The 13794-nt window shown below is 37.3% G+C and overlaps 1 protein-coding gene across 2 annotated transcripts; it reads right to left on the reverse strand.

The window, feature by feature from the left end:
* Positions 1-1012: 1012 nt before the first annotated feature.
* LOC113538579 (uncharacterized) lies at positions 1013-13737 on the reverse strand. Of its 2 annotated transcripts, XM_026933740.3 has the most exons (13): positions 13313-13737; positions 10495-10613; positions 10098-10398; positions 9817-10009; positions 8841-9135; positions 8061-8364; positions 6772-6958; positions 6113-6311; positions 5343-5646; positions 4661-4837; positions 3290-3440; positions 3107-3176; positions 1013-1523 (listed from the first exon to the last, which is right to left on the reverse strand). In XM_026933740.3, exons 2-13 carry the CDS (start codon positions 10610-10612, stop codon positions 1198-1200), a joined length of 2625 nt encoding a protein of 874 aa, XP_026789541.3. In that variant the 5' UTR covers position 10613; positions 13313-13737; the 3' UTR covers positions 1013-1197. The 2 variants fall into 2 exon arrangements, with proteins under 2 accessions (XP_026789541.3, XP_053093566.1); XM_053237591.1 differs by lacking the exons at positions 8841-9135; positions 9817-10009; positions 10098-10398; positions 10495-10613; positions 13313-13737 and having other exon boundaries at positions 8061-8114; positions 8257-8275.
* Between the last annotated feature and the right edge of the window lie 57 nt (positions 13738-13794).

The raw sequence follows: 13794 nt of genomic DNA on the forward strand, positions 1-13794 counted from the left end.
CGTAGTGTGTGAGTGGGTGTGTGATTGTGCCCTGAGATGAGTTGGCACCCCATCCAGGGTGTCCCCCGCCTTGTGCCCCGAGTCCCCTGGGATAGGCTCCAGGCGGCCCATGACCCTGTGTAGGATAAGTGGTACAGAGAATGGATGGATGTGTGTGCAAAAAAGCTGGAAGTCTGAGCTCATGTTCATTATTTAATTTCAACTCCAATATACTGTGGTAAAAAAATAAAATAATTATAACTTTGTCAATGTCCAAGTATTTATGGACCTGACTGTATCTCTGTTGGGGTCTCCAAAAATAATCTAATTAATAAAAAAAGAGCTTCTGTGTTTATTGTGCATGTTTTTCTAGTCAATACAACTTTTCTGATTTTTATGGAATCATTATTATTATTATTATTATTATTATTATTATTGTTGTTGTTGTTTTAACATACATCTTGCAGTGTGCTCATGGACACATCACAGTGAAGGAACCTGGAGTCACTGGATGTTTCAGGTCTTTAATTGTCAGACTTCCTCTCCCACATGGCCTGGCCAGGGGTGATCAGTCCCTGGCCTGTGTCCAAATAGCTTTTGTGGACCACTGATCACCCTCCAGAGCCATCTTGAAGCCCTCTCAGCAGCCTCTGTAGTGTTCTAGTGTTCTAGCTCTCTTCATTTGTTGTCCTGTGATGCCAAGGTGCTTTAGGATGTAGTAGAGAGATCCGAATTGAGCCCGGCCATATCCTCAGATCCTCATAATAATAATAATAATATTAATCATAAAAACTATCATAATAATTTACTTAATGTCCCAAATCAGTATCACTGCTATAGCAAAATGGTAAAACTTTGGGAAATTAAAATTATGCCAGAAAATTCTGCTGAGCTTCGTGTCACCGCCAAATTATTATTTTTTTTAAACTGACGGCTCAATACTGACCCTTCCAAATGTTTCTAACTCCTATATTCTGTCTGCCAGATCATTTAATAAATAAGCTAAAAATCTACAACAGAAACAGAAGCAAAGTTAAACAAACATTTTTAAAATTTATTTTCTAAGGTTACGTAAACATCTCAAAATATACTGTACCTCTGTTAAACTTCTCAAAATAAAGTAATCAGTAGTAATAAATGAAACTCTAAATCTTGTACAAATTGTTCATGAACACGGTAAGAAAGATTCCAACAGGAATTGGAAACGTGAACTCTCGATTAAAACTCGAGTACGTGAGTGAGGGGTGCATTGCTGTTAAGGTATAAAGTTTGCATGTTTCCATAAACTCCATGCCTGACAACCACCCCAGCCTCAGTGCACTTCGTTGATGCAGCCACCTCTTTCTCACACTGAGTGACGAAATGTTCGTAGAGGTAAAGGCCTTTCCAGTCTTCAATGGCATCGTGGTGCTGCACTCTGCTGCCTTTAACTACACCAGTCATGGTCTCCTGGGGAATGATCATCACACTTCCCGGAAGCTCCATGACGGATACGTACCTGCCCGTACTCATGGGAAAGAACGCTGCGTTGAGCAAGGTGTTTACTGTGGAGAACACATTACAGATCACGATTCAAAACACATTTTGGATGTCAGCTGAAGACCTCATTACTGTGCAGTTCCACATAACGCCAGATGGTAGCCAGATTCAATATGAATCATAAAGGCCAAAGTCTAAAGTGCTCATATACAATAACCTTTAAAAATACACTCTGATTTTAAAACACTGTTTTGAAGTAAATGATATCATTTTACTACCTTTATTCTAAAGCCAGTGTATACCTTTAAAAGAAACTTTTAATTTATAAGACAAATACAAACATTTTCTCTAAACTCTAAAAGCATTTACACAGGAATATTTCCTAGAATGTTAATATTATGATTTTTATTACAAGTTAATATTCATTAATATTATAGAAAGAAACAAAAATGATTAATTATTTGTCAAAATTTCTTAAATAAATTATTATGATAATAATATTACTTTCTAGAATGTTGATAAGCATTAAAAATTATTTGAAAAAAGTAACAGAATGCAATTTTAAAGAGAACAGGCTTCATTTATCAAGCTGGATATGAGTGGATTTATTCATAAATCATTCTTGGGGGAGCATTTACACAAGAAATTTGGTATTCATGAAAGTCCTGTAATTTCAGAAAAAACGTTCATATCCAACTCATGCTAACGAATGTGTAAATTTACGCATAAGAAAACCAACTAATGTAACCTCGACTTGATCGACTTCTAATCATATAATCTGCAGGGACTAAGAGCACCATCGAGAACATTTTGTGAAACCCAGTCATTTATCTTTCTGGCATTAAGTAAAGAGTCTGAAAATTAGAGAAAGCGAGACCCAAACCCATAAATTAATAAACAAATAAAACTAGTCATTCAGTTCTAACAAAAGAAATGCCTCCGTATAAACAGAGGACATGTGGGTATGTCTGCACATAACTGTAAAAAACTGCCTCAGCTGACAGAAGATTAAGGTCACACTTATGAGGGAAAGGATGTTTAAAGACCTCTATGATTTTTTTTTAGTGGATGAAAGCTGGCTTATAAATCGGTTCTGTTTGCCACAGCATCTTCTTTTAATGCTATGCAACACTTCCAGCATGTCAGCTGAGGCACTTAAAACAATTTACAATAGCAGTTTTCCTGTGTGATGTGCTTGGTGTGCACGATCACCTGGGTACAGTGTAGTTCATTTCCTGTCATGCCATTTTATTGTCACCTGACTTAATTCACACCTAATTCACCTTTTCTGTAATTTGTCTCTAGAGTCTGACCTTTTCAGGTGATGTTACACTGCTAAATAGTTTTTACTGACATAGAAGTGAGCCCTCTGTGCACCTGACCTTTAATGGAGTATTGTGGGCATCACTACGTGCAAACGAGCTCTGTCAGGAACACGCTTTGCACTTTACAGACGAGTGACAGACGCACGCTAATACGAAGAAAATCAGCATTTCTGGCTTATACAAACATTTACACACAACTTTAGTAAAAAACTGATAAACGAGGCCCAATGATTGTGCATTAAAAATGCAGGATATTGAGATGTACATAGCCATTTAAAAAGTATATTAATAAGTGATACTGTCATTAATTTCACCATACTTACCCATTTTGGGAATGATTTTCTCAGTAGCCCCTTTATAAAAGCACACATAGATCACAATTCCATCACGAATCTATAAAGAGGAGATCAGCCAAGTCATCACGTCACATCATCAACCACCTTAATATGTAGAAAAGTATGTAGGAGTTTAATATGAAAAGCTGACAAAGCAAATTAAAAAAATACCTCGACCCATTCCGAGTCTGCGTCAGCTGTCTGAGGCTTGACCTGCAGTAAGGCATGTGTGCACTGCTGAACCACAGTCCTGGCGCTCAGGCTGCCTTTTCTCTGCTCCTGTGCTGAATCCTCAAGCAGCTGATAAGAACCAATGGTACTGCTGAGAAATCCAGTGAAAACAGTACAGCAAAGTAGGTCAGTGGTAGGCTCTTTTAGCCTTGAATTAAATATTTAACACTAAAGACTAATCAGAAACACAGCCATTCAGAAGACTGAAATTGATGTTCTGTGCCAAAAGATTACAACATGCCTAAATCATCACTCTGCATGTCACCTACAAAGAAGGGTGATGAAAAACTGGCTTGCTACTTAACCATATATACTACATGGCCAAAAGTATGTGAACACCTTACCATCACACGCATATGTGCTTGCTGAACATCCCATTACAAAACCACTGCCATTAATATGTAGTACAGCAAAGTAGTAGTGCTATAATAAATCTTTCGTTTTACAGGAAACAAATTGCATCTCTCTTACTCAATGAAGTGAGAACTGATCCTCCAAAAAACAGAGATTTCATGCTATCAGTAGGATAGGCGGGTTTAGACGTTAACTCTATACTACACCTTCTTAAAAAAGAGACCACTTGGTTTTAAGTAAGGAATAAAACATAATCAGGACATGCTGTTATAGGAAATTAAACAACTTTGGAGCACTCACACATTATTTTCCTTAAACAGTACGTCCCATTGTGTTTTATTCCTATTGTACCACAGCAAGTTGCCAATGATTACATTTTTTAAACAACATGTTATACTTGTTATCACTTACATTACAGCAGCTATAAACAGTTCTTCCTTCACCAGCCTCTCTTTTTTTTCTCTTTCAAAGTTAATAGGACAAAAAAGCAGCTCATCACATTACAGAGAAATCGTAAAGCACAAACACCTCCGTCCTGAAGACTTTCTTGTGTCAGAAAACTTAAAGGAACAGTTTTACCATTGACTGCTATAAAGTGCTGACATTGGAGACTCCATCCAAAAAAGCGAAATAAACGTCTCCTCACAGAAAACCTCACCATATCAACGATTATTCACTTTTTTTAAAACATGTATTAGAATAAGTGCATTAATATAAACCTATGATTTGCCTTGCAGCCATAACTACTGCCCGAATCAACACTTGTCAGAATCAAGAGTTCACCTGCACTGTAGTATACTGAACTACAATAGTGCTTACAAATAATAACAGTTATGCATAACATATCGAATGATTTCTGTTTTTCTGTGTTGATAAGAAAGTATGTCCGACGTAAACGTGAGGTATTTCTTCTTCCTGGTTGTTAATAGTACAGTACAGTACAGTACAGTTGTGTACCTTGCTACAGAGTCCGTTAGTCCGAGAACTGTTCCTTCAGCAGCAGCAGTGCTGTGAGGTTGAGTTGGAGCGAGGATCTCAGGCGTGGTGATGATCAGACACTGCGGGATAGCCAGCTCCGTGACTGACAGGTGTAGGTCATTTTCAGTTGTCAGAACCCCATTTATCTGTGCCGGACTGAATCAAAGTGAAAATATTACAGACAGGACAGGAAATAATAAAGCACAGCTGTTAAGAAATGCAACGTATAAAAGAGTCAGATAGAAATTCTAAACATCATCATGTCTTAATAAAAAGCAATAAGAGTAAAAACACTACTACTACTACTACACCAATAATAATAATATAGTAATAATACACTTCTAGTACAGTAACAACAACAGCAATAATAATAATAATAATAATAATAATAATAATAATAATGGTGTATTCAATTTTTTGTGTATAGGAAAACCAGAATATAAATGTGAACACATTGTTAATGTAGACATTGCACGTCCAATTCTTTCTACTGAATGTCTTCAGAATATTCACATATCATAAGTGATAAATAGACACAAAAATAAACATTTCCACTGTCTAGATTTTCAGTAACTCACTTCAAATTTGCGTACCATTTGGACACAGATTTGCTGTTGCTTAAGTCTGATTTAGATTGATAGTAAAAGTATGATGAAGCTACCTGTCTTGCTCCAGCATGGTCTCTAAAGGCTCAGGGAGCCCAGGACTGGCACAGGACTCTACGCCATGAGCTTCGTCAGAGCTGGAACACTGGGGGCAGCGCTGAATCCACAGAGCCACATCCGCCCTCATCGAGCCCCAGAAGAAGTGTTGAGAGATGAGCTTCAAGCACTTCTCCAGCTCCAGGTGGTTCATGTCGTTGTGGTAGATGGTGAGAGTTGAGTGCACCTCCTCTCTGCTCCTCACCACCCTGCGCCTCCCGTGCTTCTGTGTGCCTCTGCCCGACAAGTAGAACAGGAAGCCGTCTGAAATGGACGGAACTGATCTATTAGGATTGCAGTAAATGTGCAGAACAGGAAAGGCAATGCAATAGAATATTAGTCTCCAGTAATCTGAGGTTCATTCAGTTGAATCACTTTTACTTTATCTATAAAACATTTAGTAATCCATTTCTAGCAAATAATATCAATAGAAATAATAATGATCAATCATGAATTTAACATGTTTGGGTAACAGAGGATTAACATAATATTCCTCTTTGTAGCCCATAAATGGTTTATATTACATACAGTATATCAATAATCCTTTATCTTTGTCTATAAATACTAAGTAATCATAGTTAGAAAGATTTAATTTTATGTTAGTACTCAATTTTTGGATAAGAAATACTTAGAGCTCAATATCACTTTTTTCCTGATATTCCTGAAGTGTCAGTTAGCTGCCTAATCATCTTTCTTTTGATCAGAAATTTGTCAACTATTGAGTCCTCACCATGGATTGCAAATCTTGAGCAGAGTCTTCTGAAGGTGTTTTTCTCCACAGAGGTGAGTCCAGGTGGATAGCCTTTCCCTTTCAAATATTTCTCAACTGCATCGTATTTAGAGAAAAAAGCATGCTGGGTACTCGAGCCATCCGTTGTCTCTGAAGAACCGCTCCTGTCAGCAATGCCTTGAGAAGCATCTTCCTTATCCTGTGAGGAAACAATTTCTGCTCACAAATGATATGTTGGAGAGTAACATGGTTTGATTACAGCTGGATGTAACATGAATTTGACATGATTTTGGTGCCATTGACAATTTCTGGAATCATGTATAAATCATGTGTGGCCAATAAAAGCATTTCACTGAGCTGCTGAAGTTCTGACATGTCTGAAAATCTAATCATACATCATATAGCGTCATATTACATTTACAATTATGTACAATTATACAATTAAAAAAGCACTAAATTGTATTTTAAATATATTGATCTTTGTTTAGGTATGTATAACATTGGCATACGTGTCTATATTCTGTGACTGTTTGCTCTGAAGTTTCGTGCAGTGTGAGCAGCCGTCAGAAAATGACAAGATTTCTCTCATCGTAGTTTCAGCCTGGTTTAAGAGCGATAAGAGGTAAAATACATGAAACAGACAGAGTGGCGTAAACTACCTGTGAGGTGCAGAGGAGCAGGGTGGGGACTGCGTGAGGTTTGAGACGAACAGAGCCTCCTGAATGCTCGAAGCAGTCCTCTGTGAAGTGAGTGGAACACACGACAGACCGGGGCCGGGGACGCCAGTTCATCCTGCGCAGGCTTCTGATCCACTGGTTAAGACGCTCAGGATCATCAAACGGAAATCTGTAGACATACAGCACAGGTTTAAATGTAGCTGTTACTTGCATCATAAACATGATGTAAGAGTGTGATAAGGATTAAGGACAAAAACAAACAGGCAAAAACAAACAGCTCTGACCAGCCTGCACAGTCTTCTGGTCTTCTGGTTTCATAAAAACTTCAGCTAAAGCCTCTGAGGTGTTATACATGTTCCTTATTTAATAATGTTTTCAGATTGTAGAGGTAGATAAAGTGTAGGTGTCTGTGTTGCCTCTTTACTCAGTCACTAGCTTTTGTTGGACTTTCTCCTCTATGCAGTGTCACTATTGTGCCATTTTTTAAAATAATGGATTTAATGGTGCTCCATGTGATGCTCAAAGTTTGGGATATTTTTTTAATACCCAAACTGTGATTGATACTTTTCCAGAACTTTGACCCATAATTTTTTTGGTTGCTAGAAGCTCTTTGTGATGATCTTGGTTTAAGTAGAAGCTCTTTGTGATGATCTTGGTTTAGGTATGTTCTCTAACAAACACTGGGGTCTATCAGGACCAAATTTATTTCTACTGACATTACATGACACTTGCACAGGTCTCCATTAAACTCCATTCAACTAATTATGTGACTTCTGATGGCAACTGAACTAGTTTAGCAGTTTCACAGCAATGGGGGTGAATACTTTATGTTTTTCATTTGCAATTCATTCCCCCCACTTAGATTCATGATATATAATCCTGACAATTACAATTATATTCACTTCTGTTCCAGGTTGTAACACAATAAAATGGGGAAAACTCCATGGGGGTTAATATTTATGCAAGACATTGTATGTAATTTATCTACCCTGTTTTTTTTTTAAACAGCCACTAGTAGTACTGCATGAAGCATCAGCTTATTATTCAGCCATTTTATTGATGCATTTCAACTAATAGGAAAGGTAGCTGCAGCTATGAGAGTAAGGAATGTGAGTCTGGACCCACCATTGACTCCTGGGAGCCTTAAAGGTTAATAGATATTCAAAAAATCAATGACAAATCTTTTAAGGAAAGTTTATGTGGCAAAAATGATACTCATATCTAAGGGTATGGAATATAATAATCTCTGTGAAGCCAGGACTGCTGCTCACCGGTGAAATGTCAGACCCAGTGTCCTCTCCAAAGGCCCGTTGTAGTTATTGCAGCTGTAAACAGAACAGCGGTATTTTTGTGTGGATTCATCCATCTTCATGCAAAACTGGCAGTTTCCAATCCACTCCTCTATGTCCCTGGTCATAGTGCCCCAGTAATAATGCTCAGATATGGAGCTCAAACATCTGCTCATACCGAAGTGTCCTCGTTTGTCATGGTGCTCCTTTAGCATCTCAACGACCTCCTCTCTGTTTCGGAGAACTTTTCGGCGCTTGGAACCGTGGCGATAGTAAAGGATTCCATCTTAAAATAAACAACAGTAAAGAAGAACCGATTATTTTGAGCAACTATGTAGGAAACTGACCACTTATAATGAGCCTTATTAACAATAAATATAAATGTAGGCTAAATCAAACAAAAACATCCTACCAGATTTACAAATGTTTCAGTAACAGTAACTGATTTTCTTTGTGCTCACGTGTGTATGGTAATAAATGCCACTTAGCATGTCACTACTTTTACAGCACAGCTGATTTGCAAAACTCCATAAAAGGCAAAGCTCACACAGAGCTTAAAACGACAAAATGACAACTAAACGGTGAAAGAGCGCCTCCTAAGCGTGATGTGCACTTTAGCTAAAATAACGTTAGCTTCCCCCTTTTATTACAGTGCTATGCATATGATGCCAGATACGTAGAAGTATTTTTCATGTTTTTTCACTGGTAATTTAGTTCCGTTGCATCAAATTAAGCAAACATGGTCTAAACGAGAGAGCTTACCTTGAAGACAGAAGCGTTTGGCACATCTCCTGACCATGTACCTAGTGCAGTAGGGCGTACTGCTGTACACTCCCGTACGCAGATACTTCTCCAATGCATCGTATCTTCTGAAATAAGGCTCAGACTTGGAGCTCAGAAGGCTCACTTCACTCTTCGCTTCACTTCCCTTTGTGCTGGTCTGCATGGACGAATCTTTGGAATAAGGATGCTCCACATGGACCACATCCTCATCTACAGAGGGATTCTCATCATCACCGGATTCCATGCAGAGAGCATCCAAGTATGAATTGTTGACCTGTTTTTCAATAATAAAACAAGAACAAATCATTTCACTAAACACTGCTGGTGAATATTCACCTCATATTTAAATACAATTATTGCGATATTGGGTAAACAGCCATTAATGTATATCAGGACTTTCTGCAGCCTGGGGATGTAGAGCAAAGATGCCTTCAAAAATAATGAAATTAAATGTTTCTACATTAAAAAATACTATAAAGAGCAATAAACAGTAATAAATGAAACAAAGTCAATATTTGGTGTGACGATCCTTCAATTTTAAAAAGCAAATAGTAGTCTCAGGTACAGTTTGTGCAGTTTTATAAGGAAATGAGCTGTAAGTGTTACTGAGCATCTTGCAGAAGCAGCCACAGTTCTTCTGGAGACTTTGACTGTCACACTTGCTTCTTATTTTTGCAGCAAAACCCAGCAGCATTCATTATGTTTTTTTTATCTGAAAAGTGTCTCTTATGCAATATGCTGCTCTCTTTACTGACATACAAACATTTTTCTGTAACATTTAATTTTGTGCTGGAAAACTAATGTTTGGAAATCTAAAATGTTTTTGTACTGAATCGATAATGTAGAACTCATAAAATAAAAATCTATAACAAAGTTTGTAGTAAAAAAAAAAAAAATAGGGTGACTAAGACTTTTGCACAGTACTGTACAGAAATAAATGTGAGGTGTCACTTACCGACTGTGGAATTTCAAATATTTCAATTGTGGGCACGGCATCAGATTTAAGGCAGACAACATCTCTGCTTCGATCAAAACAGTCCTCTGTGAAGTGTCTGGAGCAGATAGCTGACCTGCTGTGGAGAGACCAGCGGTCTCTCTGACAGAACTTAATCCAACGGCTGAGCCTGTCCGCATCACTGAAAGGGAACCTGTTGACGAATCAGAACATTTTTATCACGGACATGGACGAGTGTTTAAAATGAAACCCAAATTCTTATGAATCTGTGCAACTCGTACCGGTGAAACGTGATGCCTTCTTCATTATCGGCCAGTCCAGAGCTCTCACACCCCGGGACGATGCACTGTGAGCACGTGACCGGATTGGACGGATGCGAGCAATCTTTACAATTGTCTATCCAGTCACCGATGTCTTTGGTTATGGAGCGCCAGTAATACAGATCTGACACGGCTTTCAGGCACCGAGAGCGGCCTGCGTGCTTGCAGTTGTTGTGATGCTCCACCAGCACTGCGCTCACTTCCTGTTCGCTGCGGAGCACCTTACGCTGACGCTTGCCATCTATGTACCAAAGTGAACCATCTAAAAACAAACAAACCAAAAAAAAAGGTTTCTCATGGAGCAATATAGAAAAGAAAGATGTGTTATGAGTGTGTATTCTGTGAAACAATTACTCACCTCTCCAGCGAAACTTCTTACTACATCTCCTTATTACACCTTTGGAAGCTTTATCGTGTTTGTCATATGTTCCAAATCGAAGATACTTCTCCACTTCATCAAATCTCTGGAAGCTCATTCTTTAGACAGGAAAAAAATATTCAAACAGTTTCAAGTGAATATAAATCTTCGTTTTTTCTGGGTTAGGATGCAATAAATAGAAACAATACTGCATTTAAAGAAAAGTTATTTTTTTGTCTGAATTTACAGGTGAGTGAAAAGCTTGCACCTTCGTAGTTTTTGAGTGGAAAAGGGAATGTGTACATGTGATCTAAATAAATAAATAAATAAATTTGAAAAAAAAAAAAAAAAAAAAAAAAAAAAGCTCCCACAAACAAACTGTTACATCGAAAATGAATTGTCTTCTTTGTGCTCAACTGTATCCTCAGCTTCTGACCAAATGTTCACACAATATTCGACATATAGCAAATGAAGCAAATGAACGTCAATGCCCTTTTTTGCCTTCACCATCACCTACAGATCAGCCAAGAAAAAGTATTTGCCCCCTCCTGATTTCCTCTGTTTTTGCATATTTGTCAAACTAAATGGTTTCAGATCCTCACAGAAGAAGAAGAAGATGAGGAAACACAAAGCACAGTTTTAAATGATCCTACCTACTGCATATTACTTTTCCTATTTCTATTGCCCCTAAACCTAATACCTGGTTGTGCCTCCTTTAGCGACAACAACTGCAACCCAACGCTTCAGATAACTGAAGATCAGTCTTTGGGAGGGGGCAATTACTTTTTCACACAATGCCAGTTGGTGTTGGATAACTTTGTTTCATTTATTGAAGGAAAATATCATTTAAAACTGTATTTTGTGTTTATACGGGTTGTCTTTGTCTCATATTAAATTATGTTTGAAGAGTAAACAAATAATTGCAAAATAATATGCAAAAATAGAACAAATCATGGAGGAGGGGGCAAATACTTATTCAGAGCACTTTACATAAATGTTTTCCTTGAGTAAAAATAGTTTGAAATTGAGAAAAATATTACTGGGATAAAAGTGAAAGTGTTCAATAACCCAAAATTTAAACAACACAAGTCAGAGTGTGGAAATGAAAAACCAGCATTAAAAAATTTATTTTTTAACCATCATTTTTGACACTGATTCTAATAAAATGTTAATTTAATCAATCAAAAAAAATGCGTTAGCCCATCACAAGCAACAATCTCATTTTTTACAAGGCTTCTTTGCTGATAGTGGCTGATTTTTACACTTAAATGAATAACAAGGTTGAGGTTTTTTTTTTAGCATAGAATTGGCAAATACACAAAATGTGGTTAACTAGCATCCATGCTAATGACGTGAGGATATTAAGGACATTCTAATAATTTACTTAAAATGATTTTAATTAAAATGTAACATTCAATCTTTAATTTGGGTAATGGGGCTGTACGTTTAAAGTGACTGCATGAGTCAACATCACAAAATCATTGGAAATAATAATAAAAAAAAAACAAAAAACAGAATTACATAAAATTTTTCTTCTTCCCATGATCTTCAGAAAATTCAAATGATGCAAATTCCTGCTAAAAATGTCAGTTTCATTCCAGTCCAAATATTTCAGAGGGGGTGAATGTACTCAGGTAACAGAGTGAATTTTAATTATATAGTGTTTTAATTATCATATTTCAAGGTAATTACATGTACTTCATTACTGTCCACCGGTGAATTTTATTAATTAATAAAATAATAAATAAATAATAAATTTTATTAACTTATTAAGTAATTTTCAAACTATTTGTCTGAAATATCTGCATAGGTTGTTGTATATATATATATATATATATAAATATTTTACATACATATTTATATATGTAATATCAGTACAAACAAATGGCACCAAAATCATTTGTGATATACATAACGTAATTAGTAACATGTGCACTATATGGTTAAAAGTACGTAGACACCTGACCATAAAACTCATATGTACTTGTTGAACATCTCATTCCAGATTTAATCCCTCTCTGCTGTTACAGTAACCTCCACTCTTCTGGGAAGACTTTCCACTAGATTTTGGAGCGTGGCTGTGAGGATTTATGCTTATTTGTTCATAAGAGCGTTAGTGAGGTCAGGCACTGATTTTATGTGAGAAGACCTGGGGTGCAGTCAGCTTTCCAGTTCATCCCAAAGGTGTTCAGTGGGGTTGAGGTCAGGGCTCTGTGCAGGACACTCGAGCTCTTCCACACCAACCTTAACAAACCATGTCTTCATGGAGCTCACTTTCTGCACAGGGGCACTGTCATGTAACAGATTTGGGCTTCTTAGCTCCAGGGAAGGGAAGGTATAATGCTGCAGCATACAAAGACATTCTATACAATTGTGTGTTTCCACTTTTGTGGCAACAGCTTTGGGTAAGAACCACATATGGCTGTGATGGTCAGGTGTCCATATACTTGGCCATATAATGCATTTAGGTTTCAAAAGTAAAATATATGAATAATGTGGCCTACATGTAATCTGTGTACATGCAGAATATAAAGAGATAAAGAGGTCCTGTTATTAAAATGATTGAGCTGTACAGAATTGTTAGTGTTGAAATCCTTAGTGAAGTAAAGGTGCTTTTGCAGTTTATTCCATATGAAGTTGATCTCAGTGAAGTAATGCGTAGAGTAAATAAAGTTATCTTGACTGAGAATAATGTTTAATCAAGTAGTAATGGAGGTTTTTTTCTTTTTACTGGGTTACTCTTTCCCTCTGCAGCGACCACACACTCACTTTAACCTAACACTGTAATCATTACTATCAATAACTCCAGCACACTCACCTCCTCCACCTGCAGCACTGACTTTACGGTCGTGTTTATTTCTTCAGAGCTGCGCGAGTAAACACACTGACAGGAGCCACTTCTGAAGGGAACGCAATTTTACAGTACATCTGCTTAGCCGAAAAAAGCTTCACAAATCCCACATATTTCAACATTTCTCACATTTTCACGACTATTTCAAATCTATTACAATTACTTGCTGATTATATATGATGTTTATCGAGCTTGAATGGATTACAAAACAGAAAAGTATCTATTTAGTTTTCTGAAGTGTGCATCAATAAAAATCGACGGTGGGATTTTCCGGAGCATGAGGCCTCCCGCGTCACTTCCTGTTCCTGTACGTCAAAATAAGAGCCATTATTTTCAGCGCCTTTCCTTTATATAACATTAGCTTACAGTTGTTTCCAAAGGTACATTTTTATTTTCTTCACTGTTTTGACTTTAAGACCATACACCCTGGGTGGGACACCAGTCCATCA

The sequence above is a fragment of the Pangasianodon hypophthalmus genome, chromosome 10 (assembly GCF_027358585.1).
Source record: "Pangasianodon hypophthalmus isolate fPanHyp1 chromosome 10, fPanHyp1.pri, whole genome shotgun sequence".
Lineage (NCBI taxonomy): Eukaryota > Metazoa > Chordata > Actinopteri > Siluriformes > Pangasiidae > Pangasianodon > Pangasianodon hypophthalmus.